The 20,121-nt window shown below is 42.3% G+C and overlaps 1 protein-coding gene across 1 annotated transcript in view; it reads right to left on the bottom strand.

Annotated features, from left to right (window-relative positions):
- The window catches only part of rbfox1 (RNA binding fox-1 homolog 1), a gene marked incomplete at both ends in the record, with an annotated part of 134,933 nt that extends 118,872 nt beyond the window's left edge, over positions 1-16,061 (bottom strand). Inside the window, one exon of the mRNA XM_079177368.1 lies at positions 15,966-16,061. Within this exon, the coding sequence (XP_079033494.1) occupies positions 15,966-16,061 (96 nt within the window). The remainder of the gene's footprint in view (positions 1-15,965) is intronic.
- Between the last annotated feature and the right edge of the window lie 4,060 nt (positions 16,062-20,121).

Here is a 20,121-nt window from a genome sequence, read left to right as displayed (position 1 = left end):
TTTGGACAGAGCCGGGCCAGAGCCTAAAATACACTCCACACAGGTTTCTGAGACGTATACGTCAACAGGAAACTATCCCCCTCTCTGTCACACACACACACACACACACACACACACACACAAATGTATTGTTTTTTTTCCTTTAAAAAAAAAAAGAACTGATGTTATTACAGCATCTACGCTAACCTCTTAAGGAGCCGCCATTGTTGTTAAGAACAAACAAACAGTCTCCTCTCTGTGTTGTCTCACACACACTTAGGCCACGCCCCTAGCTGCCAGTAGCTCCTCACTGGTCGCTGATTGGTCCGTGCTCTGGTTTACCAGTCACAAGCACATTAGATAACGCCTGAAATTATGGATTTTTGTGTGATATGTGAATCCAGATGCACTGCAAGGTAAAGTCAGAGATGTCCTGACGTGAAGAGAGAACACCTCCTTATTTCCCTGCCAGCAGACATCAGACAGCCAGCAGCAGGCTGGGGAGTGGAGTAGCCCTAGGTCCTAGCTGGGTTAGCTTGGTTCCCATGAGTCCCCCTGGCTCTCCTCCCTCTCCTCCTGGGGGGACGACTCCGCTTTCAGTGGCGTCTGGTCTGAAGATGCTGTGGGGGGGTGATCATCTCAAGACTCCCAATATTTCTGTATTTTCTTTTAAGGATTTACGTGTTCAGTAGGAACCAATGGGCTTAGAGCTAAGAGCTTCAGACAGGGTGGGGACCAGGTAGCGAGTAGGGGTGAGGAAAAAATCCATTCCTTACATTCTTAAAACTGGGCGACTGTGGCTCAGTGGTAGAGCGGGTCGTCCCTCAATCAGAGGATCGGCAGTTCGATCCCCGGCTCCACTAGTCCATGTCGATGTGTCCTTGGGCAAGACACTTAACCCCAAACTGCTCCTGTAGCTGTGCCTGCTGTGTGTGAATGTTAGATAGTCCTGATGGACAGGTGGCACCTTGCATGGTAGTCCTGTCATCAGTGTATGAATGGGTGTGAATGGGTGAATGATGACATGTAGTGTTAAAGAGCTTTGAGTAGACGGAAGACTAGAAAAGAGAGAAACAAGTAAATTCCATTTACCGTTTAATGCTTGTCCCTTGTGAATGAAAAAGAAAATAGCAATAAATGATGGTGGAAATGTCTTCATTCCTTGATTTTTGTGTTCCTGACAATGGCAGATACATTTGAGTTGGGGACATGTCTGACTGCATACAGACACAAAATCAAGGATTTTACTTTATCAATTTGGAGGTATTCCAAAGTATAAGTCCCATATATGTACCTTGAAATAGCAACATTTCTCAGTGCTTGAGGTGCTGTAAGAACACATTGTCTTTCTGACTTCAGGACATCTCTGACTTTACCTTGCAGTGCAGCTGGATTCTGGATTCACATATCACACAAAAATCCATAATTTCAGGCGTTATCTAATGTGCTTGTGACCGGTAAACCAGAGCACGGACCAATCAGCGACCAGTGAGGAGCTACTGGCAGCTAGGGGCGTGGCCTAAGTGTGTGAGACAACACAGAGAGGAGACTGTTTGTTTGTTCTTAACAACAATGGCGGCTCCTTAAGAGGTTAGCGTAGATGCTGTAATAACATCAGTTCTTTTTTTTTTTAAAGGAAAAAAAATAATACATTTTTGTGTGTGTGTGTGTGTGACAGAGAGGGAGATAGTTTCCTGTTGACGTATACGTCTCAGAAACCTGTGTGGAGTGTATTTTAGGCTCTGGCCCGGCTCTGTCCAAAGTTCAAAGATACACCTGACGTCTTAAAGGGGAACACCACCAGATGTTTTATAATCACAAGTTTTGCCTTGAAGACTAAGTTTAAAATGAGTAAATCCAGATTTAAAATGAAACAGAGCTGTTACACTGGAGGTTCATTGTAGTTTTCAGTTTGACTCTGAATAAATGCTGCAGCTAATTACGAGCCAAGTAGAGTCCCCGTGTCTTGCTTCTCCACTTCTAGGTAAAGTGAAGGGGTTAGCCCTGAACTGAGCATCAACGTTCAGCCCTGGAGGCAAAACAAAGCCTCCCTGTGCTTCAGAGAATCATTTTTGTTTCTTATTTGTCCCAGGCTAAAGATTCACTGGATCAATTGAAATGAATTGATAGTATATTTGTCCATGTATGCGGCTGCTACAGTACCCTACAGTGTACAGTATAATTCCAACAGTGGATACAAAACACAGCAGTGTATGAGGTAGCTAAAACAAATGCAGTCTAACACAACAGTCCTGCAATAAATGCTACCGTCATGAATGTCCTAATGTTCACACTAACAGAGATGTAGATTCACTTTAGTGATGATTGAGGAGCTCAGAGTTGATGCTGAGAACTGAGCCATCAGAGCACTGTGGTCTCTTCTATGTTGTGCTACGTTCCTGCTAATGTACACATGAGGGCTGCACAATACTGACATCACCATTCTTTCTCTCTGCGATGTATGTTGTGACATGACATAATGCAGGCATATTCACCATACATTTTATAGGCTGTATTTTAAAGTTAAATGCATCAATCTGATGCACTATTAATGCAAAATGAAAAGGCTAGATTAACAATGTAGTTTAGATTAACAATTAATTGTGCAGCCCTTCAATTTGTCATGTAGAGTGTCTGTGAGTATGCTGACATCAGCATACAACAGGAAGCGTGTCCCCTGGATATTCCTACCTGCCTCTTAAACCCGTGGACATGAGTTTCTGAACGGAGAAGACTGAAGTTGGTTGCCTTTGGCCTACTTCTCATGTGCTCTCTCTTTTCTAATCCCTTTTCTTCATCCTTTCCTTTCACTGCTCTCTCTCTCTCTCTCTCTCTCTCTCTCTTTCCATCTCCCACTCTATTCATCCATGCAGCACTGGCATGTACATGAACACTGCCTCAGAGAGAGAGAGAGAGAGAGAGAGAGAGAGAGAGAGAGAGAGAGAGAGAGAAAGAGAGAGAGAACGAACAAGTGCAATGCTCAGTAAATGACACACAATTTCATCTGGAGGAATGAATCTCTAATTAAATATTGTAAGATTGCTTCATGCCATTTCAGATGTCTTTGTACAAAAACAACTCGTGTTCTTAAAAGGAACACTATGTGTTTTCCTCACAAGACTGTAAGCTGGTGTTCCCAAATGTAAATGTTAATGAAATGTAAATGTCCATGGGAGTGGAAATACAAATTGACAGAATTAAGGTAACAAAGTAGTTAGTTCCAGAAAGTTCTAAATATAGACGGATTTGAGAGGCCTGGCTCAAGCAGCTACTCCAGGAGCACTGGTGGACAAATATTTCTCCACAACCCCCAATTCCTGATATGAAGAAATGTGATGTGAATTTAAGGGTTGATTCCTCACCGTGACAGGAGTTCGTACACATGGAAAAGCGCTTGTGATGGGGACTGGGATCAAAGATTCAGGACACTGGAATATGTTGACACTCTTTAGATTAAACGGACACGCTCTATTATGCACACAATTTGGTAATTTTTTGCCAAATTATAACATATAATATTGTCCATGTCGATGTGTCTTTGGACAAGACACTAACCCCAAGGTGGGTGAATGAGTATGAATGTTAGTTAGTCCTGTCAGCAGTGCATGAATGGGTGTGAATGGGTGAATGATGATCTGCAAGAGCATGGAAGCATGTGTGTGTGTGTGTGTGTTGGTGTGTGTGTGTGTTTGACTTGACGGAAGACTAGAAAATAAATATACAGTCTATTTACCGTGTGTATGTAGTGTGTGCTGACTACAACAGAGAACGTTAATGTTAGCTTTTGCATAGTTTAACTGCTGGTATGTAACGTTTAGTGTTTAAGTCGGCCTATATAATGTTACCTTTGATTGATGGTTTGTTGTTTTTTGCTGGAAGGGAGAGAACAGACTGGCAAGGGAAGAGATAATCAGAATATTATATGTATTGGCCAAGTATGTGTGCACATACAAGGAATTTACTCAGGATCTCTCTTGATGTATTTGTAAATGTCCTCGCTGCGGGACTAATAAAGGATTACCTTATCTTATCTAAAGTAGGTGTTTACGTAAATCTTATATATACAAATAGATAGATAGATAGATGGATACTTTAATCATCCCCAAGGGGACATTTGTTTGTTTCAGCAGCAAAAAATATACTAAAGCAATTAAAGTAACAGAGTAAAAAATAAAAGTATTACATATAAAATATAAAAATTGTATACAATACTATACTAAATATTATACAATAAAAATAGCAGAGTAAAAATATACAAAATGTAAAAAATGCACAGTATATACGATGAAAGAGTATGGTGTTATTAACTAAGCTAAACTAACCAGTAGATTAACCACAGCAAACAAACCACAGTGTAGCAGTGTTATATGTTGTATGTCTAGTGGATGATTTATTAAAAAGTCTTATTGCAGTTGGCAGTTGGAAAAAAGCACCAATGACCACCAATATTATAAGATCTATGTCTTATAATAAACCGCAAAGAAGTAAATACTGAATGGATGTATATGGAGTGGATGATTATGTACAGTATGTATATAGATGTCTTGTCTATAGACAGTACAGTATGAGGGATTCAAATTGACAGAGACTTATAAAAACGTTTGTGGATTAAACATTTTAATTATAAAACAGCCTGCGGGAAGTACAGTTTCAGTTTTTATTGGTCAGTTTTCTTTTTGTTTTATATTTGTATTTCCATATTTATTAGTTGTATGTTGTAGCTTAGGTCAACAAAACAATAAAATGTGTTAGATAAGCCATAAGATATGGAATATTATATAGAAAAATAAAAATAAGATGAGAACGCAAAATAATCTTAGTTTTACATCAATCATAGCACTATTGGAATAAATATGCATTTACCTCAATGACACTGTAAAAAATGACTCTAAAGAGGTTTGTTTGTTCGAAAGAAGATTGAGGCATCTCCTGAAACTAGATATTCTGAGGATTCTATAAAAACTAATAATAGCTTCGTGGTCAAATCTAAGTGGCGCTGGGTGTCGTAATTTATTGCTCACTGTTTGTCAACAGGTAAGCCCATTGTTGTAACTACACATGTACATTTTGTCCTTAACATTACTTATGATAAGTCAATTTCAAATGAAATGTTGTGTTTGCAGTACACTACAGTGTTAGCCTCAGTCTGGCCTCAACCCGATCCCTCCTCTGTTGCTCTCCCTCAGGTTTCTCCCTCTTTTCTCCCATTAAAGAGGTTTTTTGGGGGAGTTCTTCCTGTTCTGATGTGAGGGTCCCGGGACAGAGGATAGGATTTGTACAGATTGTAAAGCCCTCTGAGGCAAATTTGTGATTTGTGATTTTGGGCTATACAAAATAAATTGAATTGAATTGAACTGAACCCCAGATAGTCTGGGTTCAGCCGGTCAGCAGCTCATATAGAATAGTCCACCCCTTCCCTGGTAGGCTTTTAATGTGAAACCTCAGCAGGAAGTGATGAGTTTCATTGGCAATAACTTAATGTGGAACAACGGGAAATACATCATTTCTGTTTACAAAAGAGTAGAAATGCTTCCTATCATTACGTTTTACCAATCATGCGAACATCAGTGCAGTTACTCTTATGACACCAACACTAATATTTCAGAAAGGTCACACTTCTTCTCTGCTCTTGGCTACGAGCATAATTGATTTACCCCAAAACACGTGAGCAGGAGACCATGATGTGTAAATGATTAAAGACTGACTGCATCGACTGTGTGTACATAGTGGATCCACCCTGATAGACTGTTGAGCTTTTTGGAAAAATGTGTTGAAAAAAAAGAGAAATAATTTCAGGGTGAATCACAATGTAGATCAGAAAATAATGAATGTGCGGTGCTGTGAAAATATATCTGCACACACAGAATCCCCAAAGGCCTTCAGATGTATTCAAAATGTCTTACATGGCTCGACTATATATAGCTTCAAAGACCCAGATTCCCTGTGTAGGCAAAGGCTCACACACACAAACACACACACACACACTCACGCACAATGCTCTGGCATAACATGCCAACACGTTAGCACAATCTGGAATACTCGAACATTGCAATCTGAAAACAAAGGCTTTCTCTCTCAAACACACACTCTCTCTCTCTCTCTCCCTCTCACAGCGTGTAGCAAGGGATGAAAGAGCTGGATAAAGGAATGAGACTAATGGAGGAAAGTTGCTTAATGACAAATTGTCAGATTGCAGAAGCCATTTTCCCTGCTCGTCATTTAGCTCTTTCATCCTGGAGCGCCGTTAAAATATTCCTCTGCTTCAGGCTTTTGCTCCGTCACACTTTCATTTTCTTCTTAGTTGCACTCTTTGCATTTTCTCTTTCTCTCTCTCCCTCAGACGCTCCAAAACTGGGTCATAAAAATACGCGGTGTGCCCCCCAACTCCTTACTTTCTGACTGCAAACAGTGTATAATAGAAATAGAACGTTGTGATGTTAACAGCAGCTTATAAAATCTATGTCACGTCAAGTATTTTTGCGTAACGCTTGTGTTTTTGTATTATCCATTACATTTTTTTAATGAGAAAGGGTTTTAAATAACATTAACATTCATCCTTTAAACAGTGCTCGTCTGATGAAAAGAGTGTGATGACGGTCATGGGCTGGATGTTCAGACAGGATCACAGGTGAAACATCAAAACGTAAAACTGAATTCAACCAGCAGCTCAGAGGCTGTTCACATCGACATTAACATGTGTCTTAGTTGATCCAATCACCAGGGGACAGCTCTAACCTTTCAGTTCATACCTGGTGCTAGAATGCGTCTCCAGTGACCACTTGTGATCTATAATGCGCTGCTGTTGACAATGTGGGACTAATAAAGTGTTTGCTGTTATTTTATTACCTTCATAAAATATAGGAGCAACATAACCCTCGAATACACACAAGCTGTTGTGATCCCGTCTCTCGAACAGATAAGAAATCGATTATTTATCGCAATCACGTTTTTGTCTAACCACAAGTAATGGCTCTGATCGCCTGTGATATTGACATTTAAAACACATGCTCCGCTTGTAGAAAACTTCATATAAAATCTAGCGCCTTCTAAATTAACGGCCAGCCACCAGCCGAAGAACCAGATGTTTTGGCTCTGCAGCTGTGCCTTGGCCATTCCGCTGCTCATGCAGCCTAAAGCAGCCGCCTGAGAGAAACTTTCCTGAATGTTATGACGGCAGTCCAGAGTCCATCTCTATCAAGATGGCTGCCTCGGTGTGTTGGTGTGCATTGTATATTATTGTTTTTATTGTAAAAATGTTCTGCTGTGATACCCGGAGCTCTTTTACCGAAGATGAGCTCATAAAATTCAGGGGAACAACTCCATCGGACTCACTTCCAACTTTTCTCTTCACATCCCTGGAATTACTGGACATTCTAGTCAACGGTTCACTCACCTTTACTCATGCAATGAAACACCATAGGAGAGGAAAAGAAGCATGGATTTCGCACACTGCTGCCGGGATATTTCTTTCAACGTGCGCAAACTGTCCAACAAACTGGACGAACTTCAGCTACCATTGGGGAAAAACTGACTTTTCTTCATCCTTTTGTGCTTCACCTGGCTCTGTGGATCGATACCAGGTTCTGCTCTCCAGCTGCCAGGCTTTCAGGTTTTCAGAGCGGATCATGAAGTGACCATATTGTGGTCCATCTGATTCCTGCCTACAGGCCAAAATGAAAGCTCTGTAACCCTCTTGTCAGGAAATCAAAGCAGTGGACCAGTGAAGCCATGGAGGATCTTCAGGCGTGTTTAGACTGTACAGAGTGGGACGTTTTCAGGACTGCTACCAACAGTCTGGATGAGTACACAGAGGCGTCATACATCAGCTTCTGTGAGGACAGCTGTGTTCCATCAAGCACCAGGGTCAGTTACAACGACAAACCCTGGTTTACAGCAGAACACAGACAGCTAAGGTTGCACAAGGAACAGGCGTTTAGGATTGGGGACAAGGACATTTTCAAGGAAAATACAGGTTTAGCAAGGCGGTGAGAGACGCTAAACGACTGCACTCTGAGAAACTGCAACACCAGCTCTCAGCAAGTGACTCTGCTTCTGTCTGGAGAGGTCTCAGGCAGATCACCAACTACAAGTCTGAAGCCCCCTACTCCATGAAGGACCTCCGCCTGGCAAACGAGCTGAACGAGTTCTACTGTCGCTTTGATGGACAATGGGATAGTCCTGAACCCATCCTCCATGACCCCATCCACCAGCTACAGACCACCAGGTCCTCCTCCCCCAGCTCAGCAGGGGCCTATGCCTCCCAACCACCCATCCCAGAACCCACCACAATGACAACTTTCTCTCTATTCTGACTTTTAAGCAGGCTGTTTAAAAGTCAGAACTGCCGCAAAGCAGCTGGCCTAGACTCTATCTCCCCCTCCACCCTGAAGCATTGTGCTGATCAGCTGTCTCCGGTGTTTACAGACATCTTCAACACCTCCCTGGAAACATGCCACATACCAGCCTGCTTAAAAGGCCTCCACCATCACCCCCGTCCCCGAAAAATCAAGGATCACAGGACTCAACTACTACAGGCCCTTCGCCCTGACCTCTGTGGTTATGAAGTCTTTTAAGCGCCTTGTCTTGTCCCACCTCAAAACCCTCACCGACCCACTCCTCAACCCCCTGCAGTTCGCCTACAGAGCCAACAGATCTATAGACATGGCCCATCCTCCAGCATCTGGATTCCTCAGGAACCTACGCCAGGATCCTCTTTGTAGACTTCAGCTCTGCTTTCAACACTATTGCCCCATCTCTGCTGCATGACAAGCTCTCCCTGGTGCACATCCTCGATACCACCTGCATGTGAATCACAGACTTCCTGTCTGACAGGAAGCTGCATGTGAAGCTAGAGAAACCCATCTCAGTCTCTCAGACCATCAGTACCGGTTCCCCCCAAAGCTGTGTTCTTTCTCCTTTGCTCTTCTCCCTGTACACCAACAGCTACACCTCCAGTCACCGGTCCGTCAAGCTCCTGATGTTCGGATGACACCACCCTCGTTGGACTCATCTCTGGTGTGGAAGAATCCGCCTCGGTGGGAATTGACCATCTGGTGACCTGGGATAGACTCAACAACGTAGAACTCAATGCTCTAAAGACAGAAGAGATGGTTGTGGAATTCTGGAGGAATGCAGCCCTACCTGCCCCTATCTCCCTGTGTGTATCCTTTGTCACCACTGTGGAGTCCTTCTTCCCTTCTGCTTCCTGGAATCATAACCCAGGACCTCAAATTGGAGCTGAACATCAGCTCCATCACAAAGAAGGCTCAGCAGAGGATGTACTTCCTGAGGCAGCTGAAGAAGTTCAACCTGCCAAAGACAATGATGGTGCACTTCTACACTGCCATCATTGTGTCCATCCTCTGCTCCTCAATCAGCGTCTGGTACGCTGCAGCCACTGCCAAGGACAAGGGCAGACTGCAGCTCATCATTTGCTCTGCTGAGAGGGTGATTGGCTCCAATCTGCCATCCCTCCATGACTTGTTCAACTCTAGGACCCTGATGTGAGCAAGAAAGATTGTAGCCGACCCCTCTCACCCTGGACATACACTCTTCGAGTCCTTTCCCTCTGGACAGGGGCTGCAGTCCATCAGGACCAAGACCTCACACCATAAAAACTTCCGATCTGCAGTTGGGCACATCAATAAAGCCCGGGACCCCCACTGACTCACATCCTCAGGACAATCTCTTCCAGTTACACAGCCTTGTACTATTTTCTCTATTAATATACACGTTACACTTTAATAACATACTTATTTTATTTTGTTTGTTTGTTCACCATATTGTATTGTAAACAAAATGTATTTTAAATGTTGCACTGTGTTTTACTGTTACGCACGGAATCACTGAGCCAAATTTCTTGTTTGAGTAACGTACTTGGCAATAAACAGTTTCTGATTCTGATTCTAAAAGACATTGGCAAAACAAAAATGCACTAAATTCAGGTGAAGAAGAACCTTAGTTTAAGTGTTATGTTGATGTAAAGATCTTTACATTTACAGCAATGTTGCACAACATGAAAGTGAAAGCAGTGCTTTGTTTATTTAAATGTGAGTGATATGAAAATGGTTCGTCTTCAAAATCAATACATATATTTGATGAATAATTGTGATCTCAATATTGATCAAAAACAAATGTGAATATATTTTTGGCCATAATGGTGCAGCTCTACCCACAGTGCACTTTCTGCAACAGAGTTCCCCATTTGCAGGTCTATAGTTTCTGCATTTAAGAATGGAAATAATGAATCAAGGGGTTTGCAACAGTTTTGTCTCTATTTATAAATATATAAATTACATGTTATTGTACAAAACAGTGCAAGTCATTATGGTGTAATTAAATCAGATCAGCAAAACAGTCTTCTGTAACATCACCTCTCTCCCAAACTGTAACTTCCTGCTGCAGACACTCAGTCATTCATGCTTTTATCAAATCTAGGCTCAATGGCAAATTTTATATTGACTACAAAATCCTCCTCACCACCTACTAGGCCCTGAAAAGCTTAGCTACTCTCTACAGTACCCGTCCAATCTCATCCACTTGTCCCAGACTAAGGTGGGCCCTTCCAGCTGCTACTCCCTCTCTCTGGAACTCTACCATCCCACATTTAGGACCCCAGCCCTCCCAGTACACTAACACTTTATTTTTTTATGCTCTCTATTAAATTGATAAAGCTTTGTTTACATTTCAATTTTATAATAGCAATTATTAGGTTTTATATATACTGTATATGTATATATATATATATATATATATATATATATATATATATATATACATATACAGTATATATAAAACCTAATAATTGCTATTATAAAATTAGAGCTGGGCAAGTTAACGCGTTATTATCGCGTTAACGCATTAATTAATTAACACCGACAATTATTTTATCATTGGAGACTACTGGACATCTCTGGGTAACCATCATCACCTCGGAGTTACAGCATTATAGTGATGAACAGTAGAGCTGCATTCACATGCTCTGACTGTCATGAAGACAGAAGACAGACATTTAGATGAAACGTGCTGAAACATTGTATTCATGTTGCACAGCAGTGGAACATTTCACATACAATCAGCACACTGAGCACAGATAGTGAAGAGATATAACTGCTACTGTGTAAAGAGAATACTGCTGTTAAAAAGCACCTTATTTATTTAAAGTGTTTGCAAACCAAATGTTATTGCACTTTTGTTCATATAGCAGTACTTTTAAAATAAAAGTGCACAATACACTGCTTTTGAATTCATTATTGAACTTATTGAAATTAATATATATATACATTTTTTTTTTCCTATCAGTCAAAGCCAAAATCTCTCTAAACTAAATTCTGTGAGTGGAAAGTAACATGAGCCCAAGATCTACGTCACGTCTTAATTATTTCTCATGACTTTCTCTCAGAATTTGGCTTGTATTGGACTCATTTTGATTCTTTTTCATTTACACCAGATAAAGAAATCAAATAACATATATTTAGTTTTTTGTCTCACTGCACTACATGCAATTACACTTCCTGGACAAAATGATTGTCACACTTCAAATTTCTATTTATTAGTGTACTTCAGTGGCAGGCCGTGTATTTTATACCTGGGCCTTCAGTGCTGTCCTACTACAGTTGAACCACCTCCTAATAACCTCATGATGACGCCACAGCTATGGTTATTATTTGTTTCTAGGGGTGTAGCAATACACGTATTCGTATTCCTTTAGATCCCGAGCGGAGCCCAATTGGGCTCTAGGGGGGGGCGAAGAGTGTACACATGTAGTACAAATCACTTTTGAGAACGAATTAAATGATATTTTAAAATATTTCAAAAACGTACATGACGAAGAGATTCTGATCAAATGGACCATGTAACCTATTTTAAGCACTCAAAAACATATATATATATATACACAAAGTACTTCAAGGTACTACGAGTACTACCACAATTTCACCTATTTCTCGCCAGGAGAAGGCGAGCAATGTTCTCCGTTATCGATCCCAGCCGCGATTAACGGCACTTTCACACACACACTTCATATCCAGGACCACGAGGAGAACAAACTGCATCGAACTATCGCCTCCAAATTATTCTACTTTAAACCATTATAAAGTTACTATTGATCTGCCCCAGATATCAACTCAGCTCATCATCATAAACATTGAAACGCTCCGTACCTTTTAGATGTTTCCTGGATGAAAATCGAAAAAAAAAGAAGAATAATCCATGCCGGCATATCGAAGCCGTCTCTCTCCTCTGCTGGTAAAAAAACTGAGTCTCTGACGAGCTTCTATGACGAATGAATAATAATTTCAGTTTTGGCCAATGGGTTTGACCCACGGGGGCGGATCACAGTTTTCTTCCGGGTTCAGAACTGTAAGAAGTGCGCAAATCGGCCAATCACAGGCTGTGTTAGGTTCAAATACATCCCGTAAAACTGAAATTCTGACGAAAATTAGCCATATTTTACAGGTTTTTATATAGCACAGGCTCTCAAAATGATGCCAAACTGCTGTATTAGATAGATTGAACACTATTAGTGATAAAAGAAGTGAAATAAATAGTTATATAGTATTTAAAAGTCCAATAAAAGAGCTATATTGGCTGCTTCTAAAATCAGAATTGACGTTGGCTGACCAAAGCTGACCTGTACACCAACATTGATTTCTCAGGCATACTTCACTCTATCAAAGCCAATTTCTTTTTTAAAAGGACAAAAGACATCTTGTGATATGATTTGAGAGAGTTTAAGCCTTGGACTGCATCATTTCAAATCAATAAAAGTGCTTTTCTTTTCAGGCGAACCTGAACATTTTTTATTTGAGCTGTGTGTTATATTCATTCAGCATTAACCAATAACATATACACTGATATGTACATATATTAAAAAACTATCACAAAGCCCCTTAGAGTGTGGGTATGAAATGTTCGAGCGGAGGACTCAAAATAGGCATAGTGGTTAAACCGTTCGCTACGAGGCTTACAAATCGAACAACACGTTTGAATAATACTAGTGCATTTGGAAAATCAAGAAGCTTAAATTGTGGGAAATATAATGTTTTCGTTGGACTTCGCTCAAACTGTCAACATGATGTCTGACACGCCCACAACATTGTACTCTGGTACGACACGTGTGTTCTGCTAAACTAGCTTAGCAGGAAAACCAACGGCAGCACACACGCTACAAACTCTCCCCGCAGCGTTTAGCTGTTCCATACTGATTCAAACATGGCTAAAGCAATCGCCACACAATCCCCATTTCTCCAGACCATAATTCTTGCTCTGTAAAAGAAAACAACAGCCCAAACAGAGAATCAAATGTCCGACCCTAACCCCGCGCATGACGGGATGCTTCGTCATTAACGGACAATGCATATAGTCAAAATCAATGTAATTACCACAATGACAAGAACAAACACACAAGAACCAGTCACATATATTTATATGACAACAAAGCAACTAATCAATCCAGCAACTCTGCAGCTCTAAAACACGTATTCATCCACACACTGAAGAGCACGAGCCATTCAAATATTATTCACATCAGAGGGAACAATATTAACCATATCATAAAAACGACACCATAGACAAATGAACACAGTAGTAACGCTACTGCAGATGTAAAAACAAAGCAGTTCACTTACCAAAGCTGCTGTTCACTTAAAGACAAAGTCCATCCTCCTTTCTTTGTTAACAAAGAGTTTAATGACGCGGTTATATACTTTAATCTGCAAAGTCTAGAGGGCATCGGGCCTCTCTTCTTACCTAGAGAGATGGGGGCGAAATCTGATTGGATAAAAGCTCTACTTAAAACAAGCTGTGCTGGAAGCAGAGCAACTGAGGAAGACAGTAGCTGTGCAATGTGAAGATAAGATGGGAAAAATAATTAGAATACATGTAGTGTATTTATGAAAAATTATAAAGTTATAAAATAGCTATAACTTTGTGATTCTGTTTAGGCCAGCAGAGAAAGCTTAGCTGGGCCTGACGGCCCACCACTGGTGTATTACTGTTCTGGCGGCTCTCCCTGCCCAAGCTCTGCAGATGCAAACAAGCTAATTTAGTGCAACTGTTTTTTATGTAGTAGGACATAGTCCCCGGTGCCGTATGGAACACACAGTGATGGATGTGTAACAGTGTAGCGCCATCTACTGGAAGTCATTCCAGCTGATGATTGATCCGTGGGTTGTGTAATGATGGAGGAACATGAGGACAGTGAACAGCAGCAGCAGCCTGCTGGCTGTAAACACTGCTCCCACAAAATGATCATGTTTCCATTCCACAGCGTCTTTATTCAGAGGAATGCTGCTTGTATAGCCATTATTCCACACACACACACACACACACACACCTTATATACATGAAGAGACAGTCAATTAAACTGAAAATCATGGTCATCATTCATCATTCTCTTCTTTGATGGAGTAAACAACAGCATTGTTTTTAAAAATCCTCAGTACGTAGTAAGTTTATCACTGTTTGAGCCTTCATCACTCATCACATGGGTTAAACACATTAGACCAGTCCTTTGTGTAACAGCAGAGTGAATATTGTCTTTAAGTATGGAACTAGTTCACAAAATGTAAGAAAAAACTCACATAGTCTGTCTGCAACAGTAGTTGAACTATTTTCCACTTGCAACAATGCTTCCATACATGTGACTGCTAAAACAAGCCTGATCTGAAAGGAAATTCATGCTCACATCAAAAAAGTACAATATTTAGATAACTAAATGATTGAAAACACAGAACAGCATGAACTGTGTGGAAGTTTGTAGTTGCCAATAATAAAATCAAACCCATAATTTCATTTGTATCATATTTGATACATCAGTTTCTGAGACCTCTATATCTTCAACAAAATCAATAATTACCTGACAGGTATGTGTTAACTGCCCTCTAGTGGATTATCAACGTGCATCGCTCATGCCACATTCCCACTCCATGGGCTCTTTCATGGTTTTCCATGAACCAAAGATTTGGATAGTACCTGGTACTTATGTTTGAGGCTCCAAGTGAACTGAGCCAATACTAGAAGGTGGAGTCAAAACACTGCAGACCACTGATTGGTCAGAGTGAATCGTCACTGGCACGACACTGGACATCCTGCACAAACCTGTCATTTGTAGATCGCTAAGCTACTGTCAGTAGCAACCGCAATTCTTTTTTTCACTCAGCCAGCAAAGCTAATTTTTACTACTAGACTACTGGACCAAAAACGTAAGCAAAACTGATATGAAAGAACTGACAGACATCTATAAATCACATTCAGTAAGCTATAGACGGATACAATAAGTAAAGGGTAGTAAAGAATAAGTAAAGAAACTATACAGTATAAAATGTATTCATCCAAATGGGTATTCCTTTATAAAAGTAGCGCCTTAGTCACCGTCCATAAATGTGTTCATTTGGATTACTTTATTATTTGAAAAAAAAAGGATTTCAACCAATTGTGCAGATTCGTCATACTACCAACAAAAACGTATCTCACTGTTATTTTACAAAAACTATAAATATATATATATTTTTTCCATTAATAATCATTACTAATCATATATACATAGTATTCAGAGCTTACACTCCGTTAACGTTGTACTAAACATGCTTTACAGAGTATCAGCAAAGTAGAATATAGAGCAGGCAGGTCCTGACCCATTGTCTCTCCTACTAACAGATGTCAACATCACTGAACCTTTCCTGGATGTGGACACCCCCCCGCCTGCCTCATCTTCAAAGAAGTGGAGGAGAGCCCATATCAGTTGTCCACAGTTCAGCATGATGGCAGAACGAGGAGGACTGATGCCTCTCAAACTGGTACAAACTGACACTACGCATTAACAGATGCTAGATATTCAAACACTCTTTGTGCTTCTCTTATTTTGCCCTGCAAGTAAGAGCCGCAGTCATTCTGTTCCACTCCACTTCCCATGTCCAGAAGCAGCAGACAAAGGCATGTGCACAAGATGAGGATTCATGTCCACAAACACACACAAACACACTTACCTGCTGTAAATACATGAAGGTGAGGGCTGCGCAGGACAGCTGAGGACAGGCGTCCACGTTGGGTAACGCCACGCATGTTCCTCCAGGATGCTGCATGTTCCCTCCTCTAGCTGACAACACAAACCCCGACTGTACACAACCCTGTTCTGAGCGGAGAGGGAGCAGCAGGATGAGCAGAGAGAGAGAGAAAGAAAAGAAAAGAAAAAAAAGAAAGAAAGAAAGAGAAAGACTGATTGGTAGAGAGTGAGCAGAGAGATGGAGCTTCAAAGGAAGCAGCAGCCGGTCCCGTACGATGGAGACCCGAGTGTTTTCTGCTCACAAGAAGGCGGGACGAGCGCGGGCTAAGAGAGAGAGAGAGGGGGGGGGGGGGGGGGCGTGGGCTGCTGCAGTGTGTGTGACTCAGAGTGTGTGTGAGAGTGAATAAGTGTGAGTCTGACTCAGTATGTATGCATGTGTGTGTGTCTGTATGTGTGTGGAAGCAAGCCAGCAGTCAGTGTGACTGCGATCGCTGGAGCGTGAGGGAGGCAGAAAATTGTCTGTGTGTTTCTAAGTGGTGTGTGCAAGAGAGAGAGAGAGAGAGAGAGAGAGAGAGAGAGAGAGAGAGAGAGAGAGAGAGAGAGAGAGAGAGAGAGAGAGGTCTAGGTGTATGCTTTTTTTTCTTGCACAAAATGCTGATCTCTCTCTCTCTTTCTCTTTCTCTCTCTCCTCTTGATGGATTGAAGTTCTCTGACATGTGTTACTGGAGGCGATCAAGGATGCTGACTACAGCCACAATAGAAGCCTCTAAGAAGAGTGCCATCATTTGCTGGCAAAACTTTTTGAGTCATGCAAAACACCAAACTGTAAAACAACAAAACAAAAAATGTGTCTGCATGATAAAAGCTTTTAATCACTTCATGTTTCTATAAAAAAATACAAAATTAAATATGAAATTTTATGAAAAAAATTAACAGACGGACTCCAGAAGGTTGATTTAACCCACATTTAGAATGGCGCACTGTTGCAGCGGCTCAGGTGTTTTTGTGTTTAAGCGTTCATATGAGTTTTTGTCTGGGTCTGCTAATTGTATTTACAGAGACAGCCCTGGCAGACACCCAACAGCTTGTGTTACACATCCACAGATCACCGTTTCCTACCATACAAGTGTCCTAATTGTAGAGATACAGTCACTCGGGCTGCTGCGCCAACGAGGCCCGGATACCACAGCCTCACCTACATCCACAGCTGGCGTGATGAGGCTCACCAGTAAAGGTTTTTTGGGGGGAATTTTTGTATGTTGGATGTTGTACAGATTGTAAAGTCCTTCTGGAGTACATTTTTGATTTGTGATTTTTGGCAGTACAAATAAATAGAATTCAAATTAAATAGAATAGAAGTCATAAGTGGTAAGCGCAATGGTATCCAGGCTAGACTCAAAGTTTGCCCCCAACAACCGGCTGTTCCGTCTATCCTACTGGCAAATGTACACTCACTGGATAAGCAACTGGATTTTCTGACACTACAGAGGACTACACAGCATTAGATGACAGACTGCTGTGTCTTTGTTTTTATGGCTGAACGAAAACTTCCCAGACACCGCTGTCCAGCTAGGTGGATTCTCTCGTCACAGAGTGGACAGAATAATAGCACTGTCTGGTAAGACCTGCGGGGGTGGCCTGTGTGTGCATAGCAACTAAACATGGTGCCGTAGTTGTGTCTAACAACTAGTGGAGTTCATGATTTTAAAGTAACGGCCATATATATTCCTCATATATAAGGTATCCCCCCGCCCCCATCTAGGCTCCTCAGACCTGCATACAGATCTGGCCACGAGTGTGGCCCGAAAGGAGGACATCAGCATAAGGACAGCATTGGGATAATAGGCTGAAGCATATTTAATGAGGCAGCAACCTATAACCACCACAGCCTCCAAGTACATTGACGACGGAACAGTCGCAGGGAAAATCACCGTGTGCTCCAACCCGAAACCATAGAGGACAGGGAAGGTCCGCTGCCTGCTGAGGACCCGAGATGCTGGTCTCAGGAAGGCAAGGATTAGTCCCTCCCATGGTATCAAGAGAACTAAAAAGCACACCCTGAATATCAATGGCCACTTCACAGATAACAGACAGACACAGCTCCTGTTGAAGGGAATCCAAGTCATTACAGACCACAATGCCTTACCATTATTGTGTGATAGTGACCTCTTCCTCCCAGACCAGTTAGATACATTTTATGCACGCCTTGAATGGCACACCTGCCATGATAGCCTTGCCATGACCCAAGAGCAGTCTCTGTGTTTCACCCCAGCCAGAGTGAGGAGAACCTCGTCCTGGACCAACCCCCAGAAGGATACAGGACCACACAACATACCTTGCCAATAACCTCCCCTTAAATGTGTGGAAGACCAAGGAGATGGTCATTGACTTTAGAAGAAGCCACAGTGAGCAACTCCCGCTGACCATCAATGAGATCAGAAGCAGAACCAAGTTCCTAGGCACACACATTGCGGACGACCTCACCTGGTCCACCAACACCCCAGCTCTCAGCAAGAGGGCTCAGCAGCAACAAGCCCACCTTCACTTCCTGCAGAGACGGAAGGTACACATCCCCTCACTCAGTATGACCATATTCTACAGAGGCATCTTTCAGAGCCTTTTTCCAAAAGTCTTAAAATGCAGGTCCCTGCATAGAATAGTGAAAACTGCAGAAAGGAAGGGCTTAACCATCCAGGACTACAGTGGGGAGACTGTCATGGAGTGTGGTGGCGAACCCAAACGCAGACGCAGACACAGACTAGGGAGTGTGAGAGTGTAAACATTTTATTTTCGGGAGGACACAAAACTGTCATGGAACAACGGGGAATCCGAGGAAGTGAGGGCGAGGGTGGAAACCGGGCAGGACAAGGCAGGGAAGGCAGACTGGGAGGATGATCCAAACTGCAGGCACAGGAAGACAAGGTAAGTACAAGGAGAAACACTTGGATAAACTCTGAATAAGAATTAAACAGAGCGGCCGAGAGCGAACAAAATACCACTGAGGTTGTAACAACAATCTGGCGAAGAGTGGATGAAGAACCAGGGTAGATATACTGTTGAGTGATGAGTTGATGAAAGGCAGCTAGGTTGACTGGGCAGGTGAGGTGAATCGTAATCAGGAGGAAGCTGGGAGCAGACCAGGTTGGAGCCACGCCCATACCACACACACACACACAGGACATGCAGAGAAGAACAGGAGGCACGGCCTGGCCGTGCCAGAGACTCCTAAAGCGTCTAACATGCTTCATGGAGTCCATGAAAGGCCCCAGCATTTGCTGACACTGTATGCGCGTATATTAAGTTATTTCAGGTCTGCCTCCCAACCAAAATCATCATAATGTACAATAACCATGAGCCCTGGTTCACAGCTCAGAGAACAGGCAGGCTGACAAGACAGAGCCTCAAGCAGGCCATTAAATGCCATGTTCACACAACATGACTTTAGCCCTGATTTTCCATTCACCGTTTTTGGAACTCCCGAACAAAAGTCCCAGATCAGTGGCAAATAGAGCGATATGTGTGAACTATTCAAAGGCACAAGCCGAGAGGCTGGCTGGTGCATCGCAGACCCATCTGTCAGGGACTCGGTCGGGTCGAGGGCCACAGCCAATGAGATCGCAAGACAGGTTCAGGAGAAACCTGGTGGAGTGGTTTTGTTGCCTGTAGCCTACTTGTGTGTGCAATGTGTTGCATTTGTAACATGGAACAAAGTTGTTGTTGCACCTAGGGTTTTGGATGTTTGCATGAATAAACATAACGCATAACATTGACTGATCCACATAGGGGAAAAAGTAAAGGTGTGTGAAAACAGGCAGAAGATCAGGAAGGCACCAGGCCTAAGGTGTGTCACCCTCCTGTCTAAAAGTCTGTGCTGACCAGCTGGCCCACATCTTCACGCAGATCTTCAACCGATCACTGGAGCTGTGTGAAGTCCCCTCCTGCTTCAAAAACTCCACGATCATCCCAGTCCCCAAGAAATCCTCCATCACAAGATTAAATGACTACAGGCCCATCGCCCTGACGTCTGTGGTCAAGAAATCCTTTGAGAGACTGGTGTTGAACCAACTGGAGAACATCACAGGGCCCCTGCTGGTCCAGCCCCTACCGGGCAAACAGGTCGGTGGATGATGCAGTCAACA

This window comes from Pholis gunnellus, assembly GCF_910591455.1.
Source record: "Pholis gunnellus genome assembly, chromosome: 17".
In the NCBI taxonomy this organism is placed as follows: Eukaryota; Metazoa; Chordata; class Actinopteri; order Perciformes; family Pholidae; genus Pholis; species Pholis gunnellus.
The sequence above is the reverse complement of the archived record's forward strand: the minus strand, read 5'-3'. Positions and strand labels throughout refer to the sequence as shown.